The 27,809-nt window shown below is 37.3% G+C and overlaps 1 protein-coding gene across 14 annotated transcripts in view; it reads right to left on the bottom strand.

Moving 5' to 3' along the window:
- Window positions 1-27,809, bottom strand: part of UNC80 (unc-80 homolog, NALCN channel complex subunit) — a 215,099-nt gene that overhangs the window by 137,629 nt on the left and 49,661 nt on the right. For 9 of the 14 annotated variants that reach the window (XM_049106536.1, XM_049106539.1, XM_049106546.1 and 6 more), the window contains exons 13-21: window positions 26,202-26,570; window positions 20,885-21,031; window positions 16,739-16,886; window positions 15,614-15,762; window positions 13,266-13,432; window positions 12,419-12,517; window positions 8,755-8,969; window positions 7,480-7,586; window positions 5,608-5,704 (exon numbers count right to left, since the gene is read on the bottom strand). In XM_049106536.1, coding sequence (XP_048962493.1) covers window positions 5,608-5,704; window positions 7,480-7,586; window positions 8,755-8,969; window positions 12,419-12,517; window positions 13,266-13,432; window positions 15,614-15,762; window positions 16,739-16,886; window positions 20,885-21,031; window positions 26,202-26,570 — 1,498 coding nt within the window. The remainder of the gene's footprint in view (window positions 1-5,607; window positions 5,705-7,479; window positions 7,587-8,754; window positions 8,970-12,418; window positions 12,518-13,265; window positions 13,433-15,613; window positions 15,763-16,738; window positions 16,887-20,884; window positions 21,032-26,201; window positions 26,571-27,809) is intronic. The other 5 variants (XM_049106540.1, XM_035711026.2, XM_049106545.1 and 2 more) reach the window with 2 other exon arrangements.

Raw genomic sequence — 27,809 nt, 5'->3', positions numbered from 1 at the left:
CCATGCCTGGGGGCTATTCATGCTTTTTTAACAAACACTCCTTGTGAGTTATTGATGCAGAAAGTCTAAGGATCACATATTTTAAACAATGATATAAAGTATCATTTTTCATCATTTTTATCCCTAGGTACATTTTTGAAAACCTAAATATCAGGGTGCCTGGGTAGTTCAGTTGGTTCAGCATCTGCCTTTGGCTCAGGTCATGGTCTCTGTGTCCTGGGATCAAGTCCCACATCAGGCTCCCTCCTCAGCGGGGAGTCTGCTTCTCCCTCTCCTTCTGCCCCCTGCCTTGTGCTCTTCTTGCTTGAGTGCCTCTCTCTTTTAAATAATAAATATTTTTTAAAAACCATAAAGGATAGATGAAACAAATATAGACATTTTTGTCATTATTACAAATGGGCGATGGATATCTGAGATCCATTAAACCATTCTTTTTACTTTTTCTATATGTTTGAAAATTTTAATAAGTACAAATAATGCCTCATAATTAAAATATTATTGAGGGCAGCGCGGTTTGGCACCGCCTGCAGCCCGGGGCGTGATCCTGGAGACCGTGAATCGAGTCCCACGTCAGGCTCTCTGCATGGAGCCTGCTCCGCCCTCTGCCTGTGTCTCTGCCTCTCATTCTCTCTGTGTCTCTATGAATAAATAAATAAAATCTTTAAAAAAATAAAATAAAATAATTGTTGAAATTTCCCATTTTTCATTCCTTATGGGCATATTTCCTTTTCAGATGCAAATGTTCCTTTTTCAAAATTCCATGTTCAACACCTCCAGTATTTTTTTTTCCAATTAGTGTGGCATATCTGTATCATTTGCAAAAAGGAAGTAGCACACAAAGAATCTGATGGTGGAAAAAATTTGGAAGACAGAATCTTAAATGACGAAGGGCGTATAGTGAAAAGCTGCAGTATAGAAACAATACTTCCTACGTGGCCTTGTTTCTAGACAGTTGCCTTGCAAAGGTAGCTATTTATTCACTGAACATTATCAAAACTCCTAGAACCAGTAACTTCCTGTGATTTATCCTACCTCTATGTAACTTTATCAATCATACATATATAGTCCTTTAAGTTACACAGAGGAAATCCCATCTGTCAAAAGAAATTATAACCTTAGCAGTCCCTTAAACTTTGAATTTAAGACAGACCTCAAATGTCTTTCTTTTTAATGAATACAGTTGTTTTATTATTTGTTACTATAATTAAGATTTACAATATACTAGGTAATAATTGCCTCAAAGTTGTGATAGAATATATAAGACAGGATGTATGATCAACAATCTTATTCTTTTTAAAAAAGATTTTATTTATTAGAGAGAGAGCATGAGTGGAGGGAGGGCAGAGGGAGACGGAGAAACAGACCACTCGCTGAGCAGGGAGCCTAACGTGTGGCTCCATCCCAGGACCCTGAGATTGTGATCTGAGCCAAAGGCAGAGGCTTAACTGAGTCACCCACGTAGCCCAAATAAATTTATTAACCAATTTATTAAGAACAGTTGCCATCATCTTATTGAAGGAGACATTAAGAATAAGCTTTTCGTCATTTTTCTTAATACTCATTTGACAAGATAATGAATTCTAAAAGAAGGTTATTTAATATTACCAGAAGTGCCATTCTGATAAAAAGAACTTCAGAAACAATATGGTTAAGTAGCCTAAATAAAATAATGAAAAGAAAAGTGATCAAAACAATCTTTGTCAGGAAGACTTTATCTTCTTTGCTTCACAGAATGATGGATATTCATTACAGTAGAATCCTATGATCTCAGGCATAAGAATAATGCTTATAAGTAAAAGCTAATTATAATGGAAAATCTCCACTGCATTATAGTGGCATTAATGGGTAGCCATGCATCTGCTTCAATTTTTGAGTACTTAGTATATGTGTTCAGTATTGTATGAAATATTTTATAATTTATTTTTTGTAACAGCCTTATAAGATAAAGCCTTAAAGATAATCAAAAAAAGAGAAGGGGAGAGAACAGGGCAGTAAGAACATAAATATATACAGAAAGAGGGTACAGGTTAATAGCTTAGACGAAGTTCATGCAATAGAAAGTTATGAAGTCAGAATTCAAATCCAGACCTGATGACCATCAGCCTACCCTCTTACCGCTATGTCACATTGCATCCCCAGAATACCCAACTGTTTATGTTGAAGGAGGCCAGAATTTTGTATACTGCTGAAGGTAGAGATTATGTCAGAGTAATTTATGGTAAGAAATAAATCAACATTGTACATGTTATAAACTGATTGTAAAATTATTCCCAGTTGGCATTCCATATTGTACTAGTAAAAGAAATGCTAAAAAGTACTTTGGTTGTAAAACGCACCTTCTATTCGTCTTTTATATAAACTTACTAGTATATAAGGATGCTTCTTGGCTTCCTTGGACATAAGGCCTAATTTTTTAGTCTCAGTACATTCTCATTGCATTTATTTACTATTTTTTTACATTAAATTTACTGAGGTATCACTTATAAATTTACATAGAATACAGTTTTTATGATCTGTTAAGTTTAAGAAGGGATATTTCAAAATACAGTATTTCTTTAAGCAGCATTTCCCATGGAATTTATGGCAGAGCTGAGCACATAGATGATACTCAGTAAATTTTATTGATCGATTGAAAACAACATTGCTTTAATAAAACATCTTCCCTCAAATAAAGACCACATGATCTCTAAAATGAAATATTCTTAGTGAATATGAAAACAAAGAAGAAAGACAGCTGGTTATGAATGCAGTTTCAGTTCTGTTAAATGTTCAGGAGATGTATTTTTCATTTGTTTAATATTTTTTAGATTAAAGAAATTCTATTGGCTTTGCATTTGATCTTAACTCAGTGAAGTTTGAGTATATATTTGAAAGTAAGAATGCTTGATGTTTGCTTTCTTTATAGCAACTTTAAAGAAGCAGAAACAGTATATAATTAAAATAATTGAGAAAGAAAAAACCAATACATTTATAATGGATGCATAGGAATCATTTATACATACAAATTGCAAAGAAGGAAGGGAAGGGAAAGAAAGCAAGGAAGGGAAGGGGAAGGGCAGCAAGGAAGAGAAGAAGGAAGGAAGGAAGGAAGGAAGGAAGGAAGGAAGGAAGGAAGGAAGGAAGGAAGGAAATAAATAAGATAGATGGGAAAAAAGGCTAAAGGAGGCTCAAAGATAAATGCTTACATGGCCAAGGGCAGGAGTTGTTGCAAATTACAATGTACTAAGATTAGCAGATAATGGGGTTTTTAAAGGTTTTTGTTTTTGTTTTTTGTTTTTTAGAATAGCTGAGGATACCTGGCTTCTGCAAAAGATTCCAAAGGAATTATCTCACAGAATACCTTTTATAATTTTTAAGGAGCCAGAGAACATGGACAAAGAATGATGTTGGCATGCAAGCTATCTTCTCTTGCCAGTCTAAAAGCACATAAAATTCCAGATATCAGTCTTAGATTTTATGGTTTTGTCTTCTAGTTACACAGAGACTATTTTACTTCAGGTATAGCTGACACAAACTGATCTCAGAGTCAGACTCTATGAATATTCCATACCAAGTCTTTCCTTTTGTGAATGAAATATAGGGAATATATAAAACATTGGCTGAAATCTGCAGGAATAGGGTAAAAATCTAGAATAAAAAAGATTTACAAGAAATTCTCATGATAACATGTTAAGAATAAGACTAAAAATATTGGCCTATTTCTTGAAGAAAGGGATGTAAGGGAATCAAAAGGAAGGTAAACAACTCAATTATGCTTTCATCCTTTTCACCAACGAGAAAAATTCGCAAATACCTAAGTGCAGAAAAGCTTTCATTAAGGAGACACCAAATGTGAGAGACCCTCCTCTGAGTTAATTCTTAGTTCCATGAAATTACACGGCAGGGCACAGAAAGAATTTACAGATGTAATCACAGTACTAGTCAAATGCCATTCAGCTAACACATTTTCCAGGCGAAGAACACTCTTTAGTGTTCAAAAAAAGCCTCATAAAAATCTATTTATAATTCTGATGTCTCTGAATGCTAGGTGTATCTTCTCTGAAATATCATGAGGAGTGAAAAGAGTCCCTAAAGACTGAAAATGACAAAGGTCTTGCTTTGTTAGGAAGTTTCTTGAAACCACAGACTAAGAAGTTTGATGTATGTCCTAGCCAAATTCTGTAAGAGATAATGAGATAAATAGGAACTAAAAAAAAAGTAATCAAAGGAATCACTGTGGTTTCATGAAGAATACACTATATTGAACTAAGCTGCATATTTCCTTTAGACAGAGTTATAAAGACTGTGAGATATTTCCTGGTAAAATCTGATGTTTTTATAATGAAATGGGAGAGTGTTTGCTAATTGCTAGTAAACTAAGTATATGGTTGTCTGAAAATTATACCCACAAATTGTTAATTAATAAAAGTCAACTAGAAGTATCACAGGAGTTATATATTTGTATTTGACCTGGTCAGTAATAATATTAACAGTTTGGATGAAAACAGGGAAATGTGTGTCTCTGCAGATGAATCCTTATAGCACAATTGTAAAAAAGAAAAAAATTCTAAATTCAACTTGGTTTGGGTTCTCAAGAGACCTTTCCTGGGCATGTGACTTAACCACCTCCCAAGTTAATGAAATAATACATTTTATCTTTTTTGAGATGAAGAATTAATAATGGCTATACCAAAATATAGCATGGTATTCACTCATGTGGCGGTGAGCTAGTAAAAGTTAATCCAAATTCAGTACAAGCCAACTATGAGATATAAAACTTTATAATGCAACCTTAAATTGTGCTCATACACTTGCTGTATCCCTAGAGCTTAATAGTTACACTATTTATTACACAGATTGAAGTCAGATATGATGTATTGCATTCCATCTGAAGCTCCACATTTTGTAAAGTATATCATCTAATTGGAACACTAAATAAAATGGAATCAGGATGGTGATGGGTCTAGAGACTCTTCCACGTAAGGGGAAAAAAAGGAATCAACAATGTTCAACCAGCGGCAGTGAGATCAAAAGAGAGAATGTGAAATAGATAAAAGGCAAAACTAGCAGTGTGTGTGTGTGTGTGTGTGTGTGTGTGTGGCCAAGGTTGTTTAACTGGGACCAGTGAAATCAAATTTATGGATGAGTATACTTTTGGGATATTAGGAAAGATTGTCTAACAATTTCTAACAATTAATACTGTTTAGTTCTGGAATAGGCTGCTTTGTGAAGTAATAGACTCCCCTTCGGTGGAAGTGTTCAGAGGGTGGCTGGCCACCTCTCAGGGATATAATGTACAGAATTCCTAAGTAGATAGGTAGATGGAAATCTGAAGGTTCTTTAAAGCTCTTAGATTTTAATAAAGGATAGACACTGAAGAAGAGACTGTCTCTCACTCTTCTTTGTAAATCTAGTATCTACCATGGAACGAGGAACACAGTAGGGCTTCCATAAATGTGTGTTGAACAAAATTGATAAGATATTGAGAAGCTATATATAGCAGTACAACACACACACGAGAAATGAATATGAAATAGATGGAAATAGAAAACGGACCACTCTATCCAATCAAATTTTTGTTCTGTGTGTTGAAAATCAGATGTAATTCTTAGGCTGCACAACATTTACCAAGACGCTTGAAGAAATTCTCCTCTTCATCTCTTCCGTTTTCCATTCCACTCCCTGGTCCACCTTCGGAAAGCTTCACTGCACTGGTAAATTTGACCTGAGAAAAAAAGGCAACTCTTTGTGTTTATACTAACCCTTGCCTTGAAAAATAAGTTGTTTGTAATATGAAGATTACTTTAGTTTTCTGACTTCCCCATCTGGTTAGTCAGTCAGTATGGTTTATTCCAGTGTACGAGAAAAGATATCACTTATGAGTAATTTGAAGGAGGATCTAGTCATAGATTGAAAGTAAATAATCAGGCACCATGAAAATAATTCAGTGAATATATGAGATATTCTTAGAGTTTAATTCTGATAAAATCCAAACTCAAATTCCTGAACAGCAAACCATTTTAATCCTTTACAAACAACACCACAGTTGTTTCTTTATGAAAAAACAAGTATAAATTAATTCATAAAATACTCTATAATTAAAGTAAAATAACATATCTGGGTTTTTTTTTCCTAAGAATTAAAATGTGCTCTAGATCTTGCCTTTAGGCCAAAAGTACTTAAACTTTTCAGCAAGCAAGGAGGCTACAGACCTCAATATTAGGCCAATTTTTTAGCAAAAAGGATGTGAAAGAGGAGTTGTATTTTCTAAATGTCTTATAAGGTTGATGTATTTTTTATAATTTCAAAATATTACTATTAAGACAGAAGAAAACTTGTTTTTAGTGTGATTCAAAGCAGAAAGAATAGAAGCAAATGATCTGAATGTAAAGAAATATAACTCTTACCATACACTGGAAATTATAGTGACCAGGCCATGGATCATGCACAGGGAAGGCTCTTGTAGTAAATGGATTTCATCATTACCTTTTCCGAATAGTATGCTGCTACAATGCTTAAGTATTATGAAGAAGCACTTAATGAAAAAAATCATCCTGAATTTCTTTATCCTTTTCAATAGGGAGAATGGTTAAGCTAGTTACAAAAGCAGTAGAAAGAGGATGAAGTGTGTGTATGTGTATGTGTATATGTGTGTGTGTGTGTGTGTGTGTGTGTGTGAATACATAAAGAGAATCATTAGAAAATTATTGCATCCTATTGCATTCCTATGACAAGAATTTCACATACACATTAAAAGTTAAAAATAGGTGGGAAATACCAATTTGGAAGCCTTTCATTTCTTTTTCTTGTCCAATTGCTGTGGCTAGGATTTCCAGTACTATGTCAAATAAAAGTGGTGAGAGTGGACATTTGCAACAACATGGATGGATAGAGAGGGTATAATCTACATGAAATAAGCCAGTCAGAGAAAGATAAAGGAGTTCACTCAAGTAGAATCTAAAAACCAAAACAACAAAAAAAGAGACTTAACAAAATAACAGACTCTTAACTGTAGAGAACAAATTGGTGGTTGCCAGAGGGGCAACCAGTGGTAGGAATAAGTGATGGGGATTAAAGTACACTTATGGTGATGAGCACTGGGTAAATGCATAGAATTACTGAATGACTATATTGTACACCTGAAAACAATATAACACTGTCCATTAATTATACTGGAATTAAAAAATAATGACTAAAAATAAATAAAATATAAAGTTAAAACATTATAATAGCTGGGAAATAATACCTATGTATATCTATAGATCTGCATTATAATCTTATGTAAATTTTTTGTTACTCTTTTCTTCTTTTCCGTAATAGCCTACTACTTAGATATCTTAGTTTTCATTGCTCATTTAAGTTTCCAAACTTCATTCAATTTGAAGACAGTTTCTGCAATTCTTTCTTGTTTGGCCCCTCCAGGTGTTTAGCATTTCTTGGTCCTGACATTTTTCTATCAGCGACTCCAACATTCTCTTACATAAGCAATGTCCTGTTTACCTTGGAGCTTTGCCTGATGAAAGACAGGCGGTCCACAGAGCTGATGTCCAGAAGGTCCTCCACGCCATCTGCTAGGCCTGAGAGGGAAGACCGCTTCAGCCAGTTCCCTATTTAATAATTTTTGAAAAGTTAGGCCAGTATAGCATTTTCTCCCAAATGAATTAAACACAAATGTCAGCATGTGCTAAAAAAGTAATGAAAGTTACATGGCTTGATGTAAATTGAAGTGAAAACAAATGATTTTCAAAATGTACATGCTTTGAATATTCAGTATGGGATTATAAAATAACAAGACTGAGTAAAACCAGGACAAAATGAATTTTGGCTTCTTTGGTGAATAAAACCACAATCCATCCGGTTCTCCTTGACACTTTTCACATGTTCCAGTTAAGTCCTGTTGGTTTTAGCTCCAAGGTATTTCTCAAATCTGCCCACTTCTCTGTACATAGTCACCAGCCAGTCTAAGCTTCCATTACTTATGCCTGGACTACTAGACAGCTTTCTATCTGGTCTCTCTTAACCACTTGTGCTCCCTCCAGTATGTTGTCCATGCAGTGATCTTCTAGAAAAAGTTAACCTGCTTGCATTATTCCCTTGCTCAACATCCACCTGGGCTATATAGGGCAGTAGGACAAAGAGCCAACCTTACCTGCAAGGTTCACATGCTCTATCTACTCTCTATTGCTCTATCATAGTCATGCAGGCACTCTTCTCCTCATCTCAATTCTTCTGCTTCCCTTCCTCCTAATACTTTTACAAATCTTATTGCTACCACTTAGAGTGCTCTCCTTCTTCCTTCCCCTAAGTACACTGAAGATCTTAATTTCATTTCCTCCAGGAAGCCTTCTCTGATCTTGGTCTCCTCCTCCCCATTTAGGTTCAATCTCATTGCATGCTTTCATAGCACAACATATACTTCCTTCATAAAATTCATAGTTTGCAACTACACTTAGTTGTAGGATTATCTGCTTTAGTGATTGTCACCCCTAGTAGATTTTTAAGTTCAGCAAAATTGGGCAACTATGCAATTTTGCTCATCATTGAATTCCTGATGCCTAGAATCAGAGTGTTTGCACACCATAATGCACATAGGAGTTTGATAAATATCTGCTGAAAAAAGATGAATGAATGAAGGAATGAATGAGCCAACTTAAGCCTTGTGACTTGAAGGCTTTCCCTTTTCTCTGCCCTACTATGCATTGCTTTGTTTTGATTATGAGTTGATCTGAGGACATGGCAAGGAATAAGAGAATCCATAAATAAATACAGACATACTTTTACCTATGGGGAGTTTAAGTTTCTTCCGGAGGGAAATTCTGCGGGACCGTGAGCGGGTGCGGCGGTCAGAAGTGGTCCCTGAATGGGCAGTAGTGCATTCTGAAGTATCCTGCTCAGACTGGCTGCTGGTGTCACTTGCTGCACTCTGGGATTTGAACATCTTGCGCCAGAAATCTTTACGCCCCAGGTTTCCCCCTTGCATTTGTTCATCACTGAATGAAAGCAAGCAGAGGGTAGAGTTAAACGTCTGACAATGCATGTGAAGTTCTCTTAAATTTCTTTCAACTTCCTCCCAATGACATTTAGGCAAATCATGCAGTATGATCTTTGATGGACTGGGGTTTAGGATGAGTCAGAGGGGGAGTGGAAGGAGTGAGACCAAGGTTGACTCTGAGGTCTTCCCGAAAACAGTCATGTCTTAGCTGTCAAATAATGGTAATCATTTTTCCCCAGCCTTAATAAAAAGACCAAATATTATCACATATTCATCTGCAGGTGTGAGTCACAATATCAGAAGCACTTATGTCTAAATATTTTACTTTTTTTTTTGAAGTTCCCAGAGGCTTGTGCAGTACCGTATCTCACTCTCCACCTCCACCCCAGTATAATATAATTCTCAGCACTAAATAAACTCACAAGTGATATTTCAATAAATGCATAAGTGAAATACAACCACACTCAGGGGGTTTATCATCCTACAATTGTTTACTAATTGTGCAGAGGTTCATCTCATTAGGCACTGGTTGGTTGGGGGAAGGTCATTTGAAACAAGATCCCTATTTTTACTCACTAAATTGGTAAAGATCAAAAGGGGGAAAATAGAAAGCAATTGGTTACTATCATACTGCCAGGGATGAGATAGAGAGATTCGACCTTTCTGGAAGGTAACTTAGTAATATGTTATCCAAAACCAATATCTACAGCCATGACAGAGAAATCCAATGTCCAGGAAGCTATCCCGAGGAAATACGGGACAACATACTAACGTCTAGACACAAAATGATCAAATGCTCATGAGAAACTATGGGTCAACACTGAAAAACTGGAAGCAATCTAATTTTAAACTCTATAGAGAAACAGTTAAATTATAGAACTTCTGTGTGATGGAATATTCTATAGCCATTAAAGTCTCATTTAAGAAGATTACTGATATAGGGAATGTTAAAATATATTGCAAAGTTAGAAGACAGTTAATCAATGGGTGAAATAGGATAAGATCATGTTAAACAAGGTACACATGCGAGGATGTGTCTGTGAGCTTGTGTATACACATGCTCAAAAATGTACTCAGCACACTAAATATTTACAGTGGTTATCTCTATTTGATGGTATTTCAATTTTAAAGTGATTTTGCTTTTGCTTTTTCTGCTTTGCCACATTTGTCAACTTGAGCAACGTATTTGGGAATTTGGAAAGAAAGGTCACAGAAAATACTTAGTTATACATGATGAAATTTGTTTATGAAATTTTAGGTAACAATTTGCCTACAAGCTTTGAGATTGAATCCAGAATCTACCCAAAATTCAATAATACTATATAAAGCAATTATTTTCTGGAGATATTTATATGAAGGTTCAGATTTTATCTCTCAAAATCCTTACAGTACTAAATACATTTTATTCTTATTTCAAACCAGGATATTCTGTTTATCATTTTTGGCATGAATTTGTGAGTTGAAATCAGTGTTTCAGAATTTGACTTCTCAGTTTGTTTTGTCTTATCAAATGATCATAGTATATGAAACATTCCTTGCCTTTGGGAAATGTGGGACACAATGATGAAGCATATGACTATATGGTCTGGGTGGGAAAACACCTCAAGAAAATGCTACATCAGCTTTATCCAATGGGTATCTCTTTTTTCAGAGAAAAGACCATGTAAAACTGCTTTTAATATTATTCAGCTAGTGTGACTTATTTTAGGAGGAAGGAGAAGAGAAAGGTCAGAAGGGGAGGGAAGGGCAGGAGAAAGAGAGGATAAAAGAGGAGCCAGGATCATCCACCTACCTTTCTTCAGTGCTAAACAGAGGATATTTGGCATGATCATCTCCTGGGGCCACTGGGATCAGGGAAAAGCTCTATATTTAACATTCCATGACATCTCTCCAAATGGAAATTTTTATGTAGAAGCACATTAAAACATGTATCTTCATTCAAGGGGAAAGAACAGACCCATGCTAAATGCAAGATATCAGGTAGTGTTTACAGAACACTGAAGAAAGAGAATATTTTGCAATCTAGAAAATGAAATCACCTATGAAGATAGATGGTTTTATTTCTAAAATCCAGTTTACCTATTAGACCATCTCATTAATCGTATTAGATTAATAGTTGCTAGTGCTACTTTGGGGGAAGGGGAATGCCTTCTTTTTCTGCTCATGCTCTGTATATAAAGACTTAGAACTACTCTTGTGGCTATTTGGCTACATAACTTGGCCTTTTATGTTATTTTTTTTCCCTTAGAGCTTATGTTTGACTTTTTATTATGTCCTTAAAGACTTCCTTAAACCTCACGTTTAAGAAAGGAAGTTAAAGGAAACAAAAACTTAATGGTAATTTCACAATTCTATCTTTTCATTGATTGCCTATCACTCATTCATTCATTGTGTAATAGGTATTAAGTGTTTACTATGGGGACCAAGTCCTAAGCATTGGGCTATAATGGTAAGCAAAAACTGACATGGTCCCTAGACTCACAGAGTTGATTTACCATCTTTTAACTTTTCTCCAGGCACTTAGAAGCAGTCTCAAAGGTTTTGAAGGGTTAGAAGAACTATGCAGGCTTTTGTTCTTTGAAGGCTCTCCCTGCTTGTGAATTACCAAGGTCCTATTTGATGCTGATTTCCTTGACTAGAGAGAACATTTAGGTCCATAAAACCTAGAATACCCTGCAGAATTTCTGGAAGAGTAATTGTTTCATAGTAATCCAAAGTTTGAGGAAGTAAAATGGTCTATCTTAAATGATGTCCATAGTTTAAATACTGATCACACACCTTATGAGTAAATAATTCTCAAAAGAAGAATGAAGACAAATGAGCCTTGCATAGAACTGGGTTGTATGCTTAGTGTCTAGAGTAATTCTCTTATTTTCTGGAGGCACTAATTTTAATATGCTTTTGATTTTGCCATTATAAAAAGTAGAGATAAACTGATTGATTTCAGAGAACACTGGAATGGATCTCAGAAGAAGACCAAGGTGAAATGGAGTACAGTCTATGTTTTAGCTAAATCTGAGCACAAGAGAAGTTTATCTTATTTATTTTTTGGAAAAGCTTCAACAAGCACATTGACAGCCATCAATACATTGAAATTTTAAAAAGTTATAAACAAATCTAAGCAAGAAAGTAGATGACACCTCCTCCCCACCTGATACATACGCTGTTTTTCATGATTTATCCACAGAAGTATGCATGAAAAGCAGAGTAGGATAGATACTGGAAATGGGAAATGCAGGTAAGGAAGTTTCCTGAACACATAAGGTTAGTTATTTGTGACTTGGATCTATAGAGATTCGTGGCATTGGGAATGAAAAGTAAAGGGCAGGAGCAAGGCAAAGTTCAAAGATGATGACAAGCAAACAAACAGCAGTTTGGAAAATTGAATTTCTTATAGTGGGAGGCACTCAGCTCACTGCATTGGAGATAAAAATCAATGCTACTTACTGCTCTGGGGTCTGTGAGGGGCGACCAGACATGAAGCTGCGACATTCCTCAGGTGCAGAGGACACCTGGCCTTTATCCACAATGCTTCCCGCCTCTGACCTATGCAAACAGTGCAGTCCACCAATCACAACAAAGCAGGACACACCACTTCTCAACACTTCCTATACTTCATAAAGCAAAACACCCCCTATAGAAAACATATACTGCTTGCAGACTCTATGTCATCATGAGTCTATATCCTATGAAATTTATATCCTACCATTTGATTCATGTCCTACTTGCCTTATTGCCTAAGAATACCACCACAATGCAGAGTCATTAACTACAAGCAGAATTTTGAATTTAGGAATTTCTTTTAATCTCAGTAAGTGGGCATATTTTATAGAATAGGCATACAATAAATTTATATTTACTAAAAGGAAACGCAACAGGGCACTGCTCAGCAATTTGTATTTTGCCATGTTTAAAATATTACTTACTGAACGGGATATGGTATCGATAATTGCTTTTCCTCTTCGGAAAAAAATGTAAATTATCTATGGAAAAGACTAACACAGATAGCATTTCACCATACTGTTGGGAGCTATGAAGTAAAGGTCAAGTGTATGTAAGCCTGAGATCAACTGAGTTTTCATTTAGAGAGAGAGAAAGGATTTATTTGATAGTAAACACATTCTTTTTCTAAACTTCAGCTGGACCATCACCAGTAATTCCCACTTATCTAAGATAGCTCCACCATCCCTGCCCTAGAGTTACACATCATATGGGGAACCACATGGGACAGGACAACAAATTACATTCTACTGACATCAGGCAAACACTAATATTTATAGCGCAAGCTTCCAACCTTTTACTGCCTGCAGTCTTAGATTCTGATTCATTCTCCTCCACCTTTTTCCCTGGTGCCAACTTCTCAGCACTGTCAAGCAAAGCGCTAAGGGCCACTCTCCTGAAGACATTCCCGTGAGCCTCTTTGATAAATTGGACCAGCTGACGGATGTCGCAATACAGCCCCTGTTTGGATGCAAGAGGGAAAGTTGTGTGGTTAAATGGTTTTCACAGGAAGAGAGGGAGAAGTTAATTCCTTAGGCTTGGATTAGCATTAGCATCGTAAAAGGAAGACATTTACTACAAGGAAACAGATGGTATATGGTACACGGCCTTTCCATTGTTCCTCTGGCAACATTACCAAGAACCTTGCCTGTCATCCTTAGTATGAAAAAAGATGGTTACCATGCTTCATATTCAGAAAGTTGGCTGTATCATTAGAAAGACATCAATTTACACTTTAAACTGCTGGACTCCCAAGCTTTAATTTTCTCTCTTAATTACGACTTCTGAAGAGATGCCTGCAAAAAAAATGGTGATCAGAAATTTGTTTGGACTAGAAATTTCAGTTCCTCTTCAGCTTCTCCAAATTCTCTGTATCACTATGGTCAAATATGCTCAGACCTCTAGACACTTCTAGCAGAGCATAATATTCAAGGACAGTGCATTTTGTTGGACATATTTAACAAATGTGTATGTTGAAGGCCATCTGAACATGAACTTGACTATGAACTAAAGATGATGCAGGGTTATGAAAACCAATCTATCGATGAATCCACATTTAAAAATATATATGACCTTTTTTCTTGAGGTATTAACCTTTTTTTTTTTTTTTTGAGATATTAACCTTTTCATTCAGCATTCCCCCTCTCTCTTCAAGCCGGTAGTTACTGTATTTTTTGCCTTAGGGAAGGTTCATGGCAAAGCAAGAGACAGAAGCCTCAGAAACACTTACCTTGATAGCTTTGATTTTCAAAATCTAAGATCACTGGGACAATCATGTCCATGACCCTTAAAAAAATCAGAAGGAACAGTAACAGAGGAAAACACAGAAAGTGTTTTTCGGTCCTCTGGGCAGAAAAATCTCGTGCCCTCATTGTACTCTTTAGCAGCTTGCCCGGCAGAAGGGACAAGACCCCAAAAAATGAGGGTTCCAAATTCACCAGAGCGCCCAGCCCCATGCACACAGCAGAAAGTAGTATGTGAAATAATAAGTATTGTACGGATGACTGAGACCCATGGAGCTTCTCAGGTCCTAAGTCCTACCAAAGACTTGAGATCTCTGCATGAAGTAGAGAAACCCAAGAATGTTGGGGTACAACTTTCAGCCATTCTGGTGGGATGGGGGTTCCAAGTCAAAAACTAAGATGATTTAAAGAAAATGAAGAAATAGTTATTTCTTCTATACCTAATTTTGCATTCTAAAATGGATAAAAAGTGCTCACACGTATTATAATTAACCTGTCAAAGTACTTCTTGCCATGACCAAATTAAATGCATGGATGATGCCCATGCTTTTCTCAAGCTCCAAGAACTTTGCTGAGGTGGCTTTGACAGTCAGCAAAATTAAATTCCATTTGGTTTAGAGTTTTAGTTTACCTCAAGTTATGAGAATAGTTTCAATGGTTTAGAATAGCTTAAAATGATTTCCTGGATTTAGGTAGATTAGCGGATAGTGTCAATATGTATAAGTAGGCTGATTTCTACATAGAAGTCACAATATGTAACAAATTGGTAAAATAGTGAAACATTTCTTTACTCCCCAGAGAGAACTGAATTCATCTGTTCATGTAGATTCATCAGCCTTAATCTACTTTTTGTATCCCAAACCACAATTTCCTTGGCAGCTATTAAGCACTAACTTGTTAGAGGCATGGTTCTTCTCCCGCACACTGGTGGCTTTAATGGTTTAATTAACAGAGTCATTTATGAGGAGCAGCTAAAAAATTGTGGTGTTCGATAAAAGAAAACAAAACTAATTTCAGCAGGATAGTTACATTAATTTTTAAAGTAAACGTGGTTTCAAAAATGCTTGGTATAATATTCTTTAATATTTCATGAGCTAATGGTCTGTGCTCTAGCACCTCTTTCTTTTCAAGGCCTCAAAGTACTTTGTAAGTATCTCAGCAACCACCACAGACTCTATGAGGTGGGAGAGGAAGATAAGTCAATTCTGAAGTAGTTTAATGAGTAACGAGGAGAAATGCATTATGACGCTCTACCATGAGCTACTGTTAACTTTGGGAAAATAGAGTTTAAAGTGCACACTTTTAGACTCCAAACTGGTATTTCTCAAGGCCACGACTGAGAACTTTTCCTAGAACAGAGACCAAGAACTCCTGTGGGAAGAAGAGATGAACTTCTCACCAGATTCTCAGGGCTGTGCAATTCATGCGTGGTTGAAGCGCAGCGTGTGATAAGGGATTTAAACATGGCGCTGACAACGATGCCTTCCACATTTTGGGCTGTGGATTTGTTGTCCACCGTGGTGAAGTTATTTCCAAACCCAGCCTTGTCTGGAATGCAAAGGCACCAATTCAAGACAATGTTTCCATTAAGCTACACAAGTTAAAGAAGTAATCAAATAGATCTTCATTAAAAGTTAGTCAACTATCATACATGTGTCATATAAACCATAAAAGGCTATATTAAGTTATTTCTTCTTGGGTTCTAATTAAAATGTGTATGTTACTCAACTCAGGGTTCATACATCATTTTCATTTCATTACTGTATTGCATTTGAGTGGTATTGACGGTGTTTGATTTATCATGAATTTAGTGTTCACCGCCTCCACCCACACCACAGGTCTCTATGATGGGGTTTTCATAAAGCAATGAAGCTATGAAATGGTTGATGGGCTACCTATATTTCCATTTGCCTGTTTTTAAAAAATTCAGTATATATACATATGGTGTGTGTGTATATATATCAAAATTGCATTACTACTAGTGTGTGTGTGTGTGTGTGTGTGTGTGTGTGTGTGTGTGTGTATATATATATATATATCTTTTCTTTCCTGTTTTGTGAAAAAAATCTCCATGCACTGAGCCTGGCACACAATAGGTACTCATTTCATATTTGTTGAACTCATGAATATACTCCCTTGTTCCTTTTTTTTTTTTTCTTCTCCCTTGTTCCTTGATTTCTGTGTTGTCATACAACAGAAAGTTGTATGAAACAGAGAGGAGTGCCATGAGTGATGGTAAGTGGACTGAGGGGCTAACAACAGTGAGGATGCCACAGCTTTACCAAATCCCCTTTGCTAAGGTTAAGTTGTCATCAGAAAGCCACCAAAATGTGTCATCATAGATGATGCTCAAGCTTTTATTTAGACCCTATTACAAACACACACACACACACACACACACACACACACACACACACACACACTGTCCTCTAAATTCTATCTCCACATATTCAGGGTACCTCTGAAACTCTACCTGCTTCACCTTATAGTGATCTCTCCTGGAACTTGGCACAGCTTTACTTACTGTCAGTGACTGGCTCCATACAAAATCCTAGCAAAGCATGCAAGAAGTCCACTACATTATTGAGAGAGTCCTTGTTCACATAGTCCCTCATGGTTTGTCGGAATTGCATCTTATCTAGCTTGTATAGCTTAGTGAGGCAGTTCTGGGCCTGCAATGAAGGAAGAAAAGTGAAAAAGTCACAGGTACCAGCTTAAGATAGGGATCCATTAGTCTGAGATAGAAGCCTGCAGAAGGCAAAGGCTTCCATCCCTCCCTTCTGGCAGGTGCTGGCCACTCCTGCTAGTCCCTCTTGTCTGAGCAAGAAAAAGGCAGAGACAAGCTGAGTAGTAGGAGAGACTTTACTTTGAGAAGGGTTGCTCCAAGTAAAACCCAAGGCTAATGTCTAATGCTGGGGCCAGGGGAATTCAATCTTTTCACCAAGATCTAGATTTTAGGATCTCAGTGAAAAAAGCCCAAAGTGTTAAAAAAAAAATTAGGCAGGTTATAGAATTGGTAATCCAGGTTTAGCTCAAAGACGTTGTGCAATGGGAAGAGGTGTACCACTCCCATTTTCAGCTACTTTGAACTTAGGTAGATTTAATGGAGGAGGCGAGAGGGATATAGGAAGTGGGTATCCAGTGTCCTCTTATCTGGCCACGAGAGGAAGATCCTTGAAGCATGAAGGAGGCATAAGATAAAAGCAAGTCTAGTTGGCTTATTTATGTGTCTGCATTTGAATGTGAAAGTTTGATATTTAAACAAAAATTGGCCTTATAGATATAAAAATCAAGTGCCCATTAATTGGCTAGACCCTGCCATTCACAATTATATTTTATACGATCTAGCAAATATTTCTGCCGTCTGGCAAAGGGAAAGGGAATTATCTCACCACCAGAACAAATAAAGTAACAGTCACTGGCTACAGAAGGCCACAGACAGAATGTATAGATATTATCTGGTGTCATTAGAAGCTTCCCAGCCCTGTCCTACAATGAAGAGAAAAATCACATTTATGTAGTGCTTTGCTGTTTAAAATGTGTTTCTTGCTTGTAAGTGCATAACAACACTTGACTTTCATACCTCTGTGATTTGATGAGTATCCCCATACTGCAGTGGAGAAAGCTGAAGGTCACGGAAGTCAAGGACTTTGTCCAAGTTGACATGGTTCACAGCAGAACCAAAATTAGGAGTCAGAGTCTTGCCCTTTATTGTGGTTATTTCTCTTTAATATTAATCCTAGAGGTCCTATGAAGGATCCAGATAATGACTGGGGAAAACATATTCAGATACCACCCACTTTCAAAAAGAACTGACCATGATGGATTAATAGAGATTAGTTGATATCTTGAAGACACATTCTGTGTAAGAGATATAAGGAAGTCCATGACAAAGGAATGAAATGGGGGAAATAACAGGAGAAGACTCTAGGTTGAGGGAAAAGGCTAAGGATCAAGGAAAGAGAGGTGGCTGGGTGAGGACCACCTTAATTGAGGATAGAGAACCTTGGGCCACCAGGCATAATCATGGAAGAAAGAATGGAGGCAGCAATCCCAAAGAATTCAAACTTACAAGGTAGGCCCTTAATGGTTTCCCAGAAGAAAACTTAAGTTACATCACTACTTTGACAAATCAAGGCCCAGGGAAGGATTCTGGGAAAATTTGAGAGGAAAAAGGAAAGATTTTCAAAGGTTCAGTCTTGGAATTAGCAATAAACTTCTTGGTATGACCTTGCTGTAATCTCTCCATCTATACCACAAAGTCAGGTGAACTGATAATTGTTTTCATTCTCCCTTTACTAGGTCCTAGAATATTGTGAAATTAGGTGTTTTTATTTCAGAGAGGTTATTGGTTGCTAGATCTCAGGCAAGCTCATTTTTTTTCCTTACAAAATAAATGCTGTTTGCTACAAAATTATGTTTTCAAGGCATTTACATATTTCCTACATGAAGAAGTATTTAATTATTATCCCATAAAGAATTTGCGAAGATCTTCATTGCTATACTTACGAAGCACTTTAAAATTCTGGGTTGGAATGCCCTGAAGCACAAATTGTCCTATCTTCTCTACAAAACACACCAAAGACAGCATCGTTTCAAATCTACTCTTTGGAGGCTATTAGCACATCTGAATGAGTTCCATGGGAAGTTTAATAAGCAAGAATCAGAATATTGAACCTTAAGTATTCTGATTCTGAATGAATGTTCTAAACTTCTCCAAGAGATATAAAACTGTCAGAGTGAATTCCCTTTCGATAGTTTGGGACTACCAGCAAATGATTAACCTAAAAAACACATGCTGGAATTATCAGGCATTTTGATGAATATCATTAAAGTAATCTCTTTCTCTCTTTCTTCCTTTTTTTTTTTTTAAATATAAAGGCTCTGATCCAGTAGAAGTAAGAAATATTCTTAACATCTTAAGTAACTTCTGAAAATTCAATGTTTTAGAAATTTGCAAATACCCAGCTTCTTGAATTAGACTTTCCCAGAGATAATTTCTCGAATTTGTATCTCTTGGATGATGTATTTGCTGAACAAGGATAGACCAATAAAATCCCTATAATGAGTATTAAATTAAACTGGGCTACAAGGTAATAGAAGAGTCACGATGTGAGTCAGGAAAGCTGAGAAGGCAGGTCAAAAACTGGGAAAAAAAACAAAAAACAAAAAAAAAAAACAAAACAAAAACTGTCTGGACATACTGATAGGAAATGTTCAGTAGTCTCAGTGAGGAAAGCATGGTGGACTCCTAAGCATTAAATGGTCTCTCCAATGGCTTGTGACACAACTAGTCTTACTTTCTCCAAGTCTAGAAAGACAAGTTTTGGTGTCATAACCAGTGTATACTGCAAACTAAAGTAGGACACTTATTATATTTTAGTGTTTCATTTCAGGAAATTGGTCTTCTGTATGAGGAGTGGTAATGTCTTAGCCTTGAAGACATTTATTCATACTGTGATAGAATTAAAAATCACACATTAAAAATCACATACACATGCCCCCAAATGGGGGCAACGTCAAGTCTCTATTGCCTTATTGTTATTTCGATTTTTAAATTTGGAGCCTCAAAATCTAGATCTTGGTCAAAGTTGTCATGCTTCAGAATTTAGAAGTTAATTACTGTGAATATAACCCCCCATATACAAGCAACAAACTAATATAACTCAACATAAAGAATATAAAAGAAAGAGACAAGGATGGATAAATGGATAGATGGATAGATGGGTAGATGGGTAGATGACAGAAAGAAACTGAGCATGCTAGGACTGTGTGAACATTTCATGACAAAAACTAATACCAAGAAAAAAATGAGCTGGCATCAGATTTTGACATGATCCTAAAACTCTGCCATCTTATGTCAAAGGGTTTCCTGGACACAATTTTGCCTAAAACCCTTATTTTCAGGAGGATATTTTCTTATGATTTCAGTTCAAATGTATGCATGAGGCAACCGTCCCAGTGGGGACTTGCTATGGAGGTGAGTTGTTGCTCAAGAGTGAAAAGAAAAGTAGCAATCGGTGGAGGCAAATGAAAAGGAGCTGGAATATGACCATGTTCCATGACAGAATTATGCTTTGCAAACCCAAGCGCAGAGTTCCAAGTTTCACACAGTTCAGGGGGACATGATCTCCAACACGGAGGAGTTCAAGGTTCATTCTCAAACAAAGCAGCCAGAACATGACTGGCTACTTTTCCAGTCCTGTTTTGTCCCAATAAGGGCCATTTTCCATATCCACATAAGAATGACAAATAGTCCTAAACTTTGACCCCTTTCTTTACTATAAAGTATGTTTCTATAGTACCCAGGCATATGATTAAAAAGTCATTTGTCACAGACCATCAGAGGCTTGTTAAATGTATTCATTTTTGCAAAGGTCTTTCAAACTCTTAATTTCCACATTCCAATTATATACCCTTTCACCAACTGGGAGTTGGTCTGCCCCTAGGCACAAGGCAGAAGTGTTTTCCCAATTAAACTTTCCTAAGCCTGGGTTTTAGAGGTCTTGAGATATGTTGTGGGAATCCTCCCACTCCGAATCAGCATTAATCATCCCTAATGAAATACAGTATTTTTCAGGGAACACTGACCCTCATTGTCAAAGGACTCATTCCCAAATTGGAGACAGGGAAGAGGGAGAGGAAATGGAATCTACTTTAATTCTCTTACATTCTCTCGGAATACCTGGTGTCTCAGACGATCTCCAGAGAGCCCTCGGTGTCCTTCTCCGCAACCATAGGCACATCCCAAGGACTTCACTATTTTGATGAGCATGGTGAGAGCAAGCCTATGGTTGCTTACAGGTGTACTTTCATCCTAGTGCCATGAACAAGAAAGAGGTCTGTTCAACTTAGTCACAAAACCCTTTTGGTGCTGAGATTCCATTTTGTGATTAAACCAAGTTTTATATGTTTACGGTGAGCACGTGCAACTTCAAAAACAGAATTGTCAAGGGCTCAACAAGCAAGTTAACCTTTCTAAAATCCAGTATGTGATTTAAAAGAAAGAAAAATGTGCATTTTGATCACCCTCTAGTGCTAAAAGATATGAATGTAGACCTCTTGATTAGAAAACATGCTTTCTGTATCCTTGGCAGACTATGAGAACCACCTAGAGAGACAAGGGGCACCATCAGTGATGAAGGCAAATAGATTTTTCCAGAAGCTACCGTCATCCATCAGGTTTCTCATAGGGCCACAAGGCAAGGATCATTGCTAAATTTCTGGAAGTGATCACAGTCTGGAACTTTGAAATCACATGGCAACTTCTTACATTTTTAAGGGATTTTCTAATTCTGTATTTTCACTGTGTTGTAATATGCACCAGCAAAGTGAGAGATTTGTCAATGTTCAGCTTGCTTCTTCCTTTGAGGGTAAATAGGAAGCCCTCCTGAGATGAATAATGAAAACGGTTTTCATCTTCTCTTTTGCTCCATTTAATCCTTGTTAGTAGTGGAGGACACAGCTTCTAGAAAAATGAACTTCTGTGAATTATTTCCAAAGAGGCAGAAGGATCCTAACAATTTCCCTATGTTGGCATACTGTGCAGAACAAAGAAAATAATGGATAAGCATTGTTCTGTAAATGATAAAGGGCTTTTCCATTGTCCTGTGGATCAGAGGGCTATGGAAACAATGAAGTCACACATAGAAAGTACTTGAATGTGGGTAGGAAATGAAAGAGACGGAGTTATCTAGACATAATCCATAATTTGGATTAAAGTTATATACAGTTGGTCCTCCTTTTCTAGTCTACAGGCTCATGTAGTGGATGTAGTGCTGAGATGTCCCCTGCAGAACTGGCCATTCTCTGAGCCTGTTAGTTTTGCTGGCTGACAGCTCTCTACTGGGATCCTAACTAGCCACTGCTCTTAGCTAAAGGAGACCTGCTTCAGGCCACCCCGGGTGGCTCGGTGGTTTAGCGCCGCCTTCAGCTCAGGGCCTGATTTCTGGAGACCCGGGATTGAGTCCCATATCAGGCTCCCTGCATGGAGCCTGCTTCTCCCTCTGCCTTTCTCTCTGTCTCTCTCTGTGTGTTTCTCATGAATAAATAAATAAAATCTTAAAAAAAAAATAAAGGAGACTCGCCTCATCTAAGGTTATACTCTTCTGGTGTCTGCCCCCAATGGCTGGTCAAAGGCAGAATGAGGGTGGGGGCTCTAAAAGGGGGCTCCCTTCCCCCACTTGGAGATCACTTTCAAGAGTCATCCTTGCTTTAGAGCTCCTTGTGTGATGGGCTGAGCTCTCTTACAACTATATTGAAGTGCAACTTCACCCTCTCCCCCAGCCTGCTTCTTTTATACCTCATAGATGTTGCTCCTGAGAGGACACTCCAGGAAACTTCCTGCACACATCTGCACATCTGAGTCTGTTTCCTGGGAACTCTATAGATCAGATGGTTGCAAATGGAAGACTCAGACTTATCAATAAACATTTATTTATTTATTATATATACACCAATTCAGTAGTGTTTTAGTTTGGATTCAAATACTAGCTCTGTAACCTTAGGCCAGCCACTTAACCACCCTATGATTATGGGAATCGTAATAATACCTATGTCATACAGCCACGAGGCTAACATGTAAGACACATAATAATAGCAAAACAAATGTTAATTATTACTTCCAGGTATGGGACACTGCTCTCCTTTGAGGCAACTTCGTGCAAATTAGAAAAGGCATTCCTGTGGGCGGATGAGTCAGAAAAAGCTGAGCCCTTGTAGGTAGATGCAGCCCTGGGGTGCTAGGGCTATAGATGCAGCTATTCCTGGGATGAATATCTCAGTGAGCAGAGCATGGACTGGATTTCAGTTCCTCCTTGCCCCATTAGCCACGAGGCCTTGTGTAGTGCACAAGCTGCACAGCCACAGGCAGTAAGCAGTGTCTCGGAAAAGTTCACCTAGAGCCTGATTTGGAAGGTTGGTTTATGTTCATTTTTAGATTACTATATGTTCCTTTAAAAAAATCTCTAGCTCCAAAAGCTCTTTGTAAGTATCTATTCAGATTTAGATTTTTCTTTACACCTTCAGATGTCCTTAGGATTTAGGTTCCACTTAGAGGAGACAATCAGAAAGATGTACCAAGCTACAGCCAGAAATCAGGACAGATACTAAATAACATTTCAAGCTCTCAGTGTTAGTCAGTAGCAAATATAGAAATAGAAATTAGATCTTCCTTTCTGAATTAATAAATTCCCCATGCTTCTGGTATTACTAGGTTGCAAAATTAGATAAACTCTCTGATTTCACTGAAGGTAACAGGGATTTAGGGCAGAACAGAACCGTGAGAATCACAAAACATGACTTGATCTATGGTTAGGTTTTATTTTATAGATTCTTTGTTTTACAAAGAATAGTATTTTCCAGAACTAACTACAAAACACTGGTATCTTGGTAGCTGTCTTATAATCTGATATCAAAAAATCCCATCTAATCAAGAGTGATAACTTCAGTTAAAATGATGTTTATATTATCTAGTACTTAGTATAATAACTAGATTATAAATAGGCAAGAGACTTGCAGGTCTACAATAAGAAATCAGATGCAGATACCAATTGGATAACATTTCAGAACATTAAAGAAAAATATAATACTAACAATGGACCTCAGACATTCTTAGGATACATAACAAAGCCCTCTTTAATTAGTTGGAATATCTAAGCTTTACTAATAAAAGCCTATCAAGGGGCACCTGGGTGGCTCAGTCGGTTAAGGGTCTGCCTTCTGCTCAGGTCATGATCTCAGGGTCCTGGGATCAAGTCCCATATCAGGCTCCCTGCTCAGTGGGGATTGTGCTTCTCCCTCCCTCTCTCTGCTCCTCCACCTGCTTATGCTCTCTCTCTCTCAAATAGGTAAATAATATATTTTTTAAAAGCCTATTAAAATTTCACAGCTCTATTTTTTCTTTCTATTTTCTGTTGAATATTATAATGGATACAATACCATCTATTAGCTCTTTGAGTAGCCGGCTTAGATGAATCGGTACAACATGGAAATTTAGTTAAGAGTGAGATCTGAGGATTTGGGGATTGTCCTCAGTGACATACGAATTGGTACAAAGATAGGAACATGGAGTACTGAATGATAGAATTAGAAAATACACATTTCTGGTGAAGGCAGAGGAAGAAAATCCTAAAGGAAAGATTCTGTAAACCCAAGAATATGGGGAAAGGATATTTGGATCAGAGACTCAGAATATTAGGAAGATAGGAGTAGATAATAAGATGAAGAAACAGAGATGATAAATGCACCTTAAAAATAGGTCAATTCAATTGGGACTAGAAAGAGATGGAGAAGAAATTACAAAAGAGGAAGGAACACTGCACACTTTTACAGATATAAAAACCTGACAGCCTATAAGAAATGATGGCCAATTCATAGTTTAAATATGTAGATGGTACAACTCTGCACAGTGTCATATTACATGTGTAAACACCTGACCTGATGTGTACACATCATAACATGTTAGAGATTCAAATATTTTGTTAATTTCAACTTGTTAGCATTTGAACATTTTCCAACAAAAGCTCTGAACTGAAATCAGTGTATGTTATGTGAATTTAAGTTATGGTAATTCTTTTTTTTTTTTCTAAGCAGACCCCAAACCCAGCGTGGAGCCCAATGCAGGGACTTGAACTCACAACCCTGAGATCAAGACCTGATGATATCAAGAGTCCAACGCTTAACCTACTGAGCCATCCAAGAGTCCCAAGCTATGATAATTCTTATCTAAAACCCAAATTAAAGGAGAAGATTAATTTTTGGCATTAAGTTCAGAGATCATAAACAAGGTGGTACCAAGGCAAAGGGAATTAAATTTAGGAAAAACCAATAATAAGAAAGCTAAAATCATGAGATGTGAAACACTGAGACATGAGAGTGCCAAGGCTAGTCTTTCAAACCAACACCAATAAACCAATCAATTAGCTGAATAAAATTCTTCCCTTTTCTCCATAGTGATTGAAATTGGCTGCCCAAAAATGTGTCCCTTAGATCAAGAGAAAAAAACATTATTTTGAGGAAAAATTATACTGCTTGTTATGGTAGGAATGTGTTCCCCTCAAATTCATAATATGTTGAAGCCCTATGCTCCAATATGATGGTGTTTGAAGATGTGGCCTTTGGGAGGTAATTAGGATTAGGTAAGGTCATGAGAATGGTCCTGGTCTGATAAGATCAGTACCTTTATAAAGACACCAGAGAGGGACGCCTGGGCGGCTCAGCGGTTGAGTGTCTGCCTTTGGCCCAGGGAGTGATCCCAGGATCCAGGATCGAGTCCCATATCAGGCTTCTTGCAGGGAACCTGCTTCTCCCTCAGCCTGTGTCTCTGCCTCTCTCTGGCTGTGTCTCTCATGAATAAATAAATAAATCCTTAAAAAAAAAAAAAAAAGGAAAAGACACCAGAGAACTGTGTGTGTGTGTGTGTGTGTGTGTGTGTGTGTGTGTATGTGTGTGTATACAGAAAAAGAGGCCAGGTGAGCACAGAGTCAGATGGCAGTCACCTACAACCCATAAGAAGCTTAAGAAGCCTTGTGGAACCTTCACCTTGGACTTTCCAGCCTCCAGAAGTGTCAGAAATAAATTTCTGTTGTTTAACCCACCCAATCTATGGCATTTTGTTATGGCAATCTGAGAAGAAAACACTGCTCAATTTGGTCAGAGCCTGAAAATCTTGAGAAAGAGGCTATTCTTGGCAGATGGAGAATTATGGTAATATAGTGTAACTGAGATAACAACCCTGAAGACATACGTGACCAGGAAATTAGCTCTAACACTGCTTGAACAGCAGTGGTTTCTGAATTGAGATACAGTTTCATCTAACCACTTCTGCTAATGCCTGGTGAGAATCCGGTAAAGAGATTTCTAGGCTCACCATCTCCTTGCTTTAGTTACTAGCTGTGATTCTGAGTCTACCAACTGCTGGCAAGCAGGCACTGGAAAGAAATTAGGGGCAACATTTCACGAGAACACAGAAGGTGGTTCAGTCATACCTTCTCTTGGTTCTTATCATTCTTCTCATAAGGTCCACCACCACCTCCTCCACCTCCTCCTCCATCACCTCCTCCACCTCCTCCGTCTCCACCTCCTCCTTCTTCTCCTCCACCATCTCCAGCTCCACTAACTGAAGGGCCCCCAAATCCACAGGGTGAACTTCCAGATACTCCTTTGAACTGGAAGGTTCCCTCACTTGCTCTTTTCTCCATAGTCTCATTTTCCTTATTTTCACTCTTCTTTCTGTTCTTTTCTACACAAGGCACCACACCAAGTTGAAGCAAGCATTCAACAATGTTCAGCGCCACATCACAGATACGAGAACTGATGTCATGATTAAGGACAAGATAAACAGCCTTCAGAACCACCTGAGGAGAAGACAAAGATAAACAGAAGCTGATTAATTTGCCTGAACTACCTCTTCCTACAAAGATTTGGTTATTCTGTTTAGTCCATTTTCTTTGGGCTGTTTTTTTGCATTTCAGAATAATTCAGGTAATCTTTAGATGTTCCTATCTAAACTGCACTGGAACCTTGTGTATATGCTTAATATAGAGTATAAGTCACCCAAAGAATTAAAATGTAGGTGTTAAAAAGATGATTCTATGTATCATCTCACTTAAGTATCCCAAAATTGCCATAATAGAGACAATTAATAGGGATCCTGAAGAACAGTGAATTAATGGGACAGTAATTTTTTGTCCAAATGGAAACCTGTTCAACTGATTTTAATTTAAATTCAATTAGCCAGGATATAGTATAACACCCAGTGCTCATCCCATCAAGTGCCCTCCTTAATGCACGTCACCCAGTCACTCCATCCCCCTACCCACATCCCCTTCTGCAACCCTTTGTTTGTTTCCCAGAGTTAGGAGTCTCTCATGATCTTCCTCTCTAATTTTTCCCCACTCAGTTGCCCCCCTTCCCTTATGGTCCCTTTCACTATTTCTTATATTCTCATAGTCAGCTGATTTTTTTAAATCAGAGTGCTTTAATCCTCTGCTTTGCACTTTCTGTCAATAATGGATAAACAATGATTTCCATATCTTCAAGATAGAGGAACATTGAGGCGTTCACAATTGTATCATTATTTACACTTCAATTTTAAATGCAAAATATTTGCATGTTTAAATTATGTCCTTTCATTGATTTTAATATTTTACATTATTTACTGAGCCAGTTCTCTGATGTGAAATAAAAAATTTTGTGAAATATAATTGTAAATTATAACAACCCTTTCATTTGCTAATAACTATAATCAAGACAGGCATTCTTGAGAATGCAAGTTTAAATCTTTTAATGGGCTTCTATTCATTTTCCCTTTCTACACGGGAGGTTTGGAGTCATGTTGCTTATATAATGAAAGAAAATAAACTGAGAACTTTTTCTCTTATTTTACAAAAAAGGGGACTTAGTACACACACATTTATGTACATTTTATATATGCATATTCAGGATTTGATAATGTTTTTGGATTATAAACATATTCTGAGATCACATGTCATGTAGTATAATGCTTGGGGAAAAAAAGGGAAAGGTGCCTCTGTAATGGTTGACACATCCACGGAATTTTTTATACAGGTAGCCCTTTAATTTTGAGGTTCAAC

The sequence above is a fragment of the Canis lupus genome, chromosome 37, assembly GCF_003254725.2.
Source record: "Canis lupus dingo isolate Sandy chromosome 37, ASM325472v2, whole genome shotgun sequence".
Classification (NCBI taxonomy): domain Eukaryota; kingdom Metazoa; phylum Chordata; class Mammalia; order Carnivora; family Canidae; genus Canis; species Canis lupus.
Note: the sequence above shows the minus strand (reverse complement) of the source record. Positions and strands in the feature narration are given on the sequence as shown.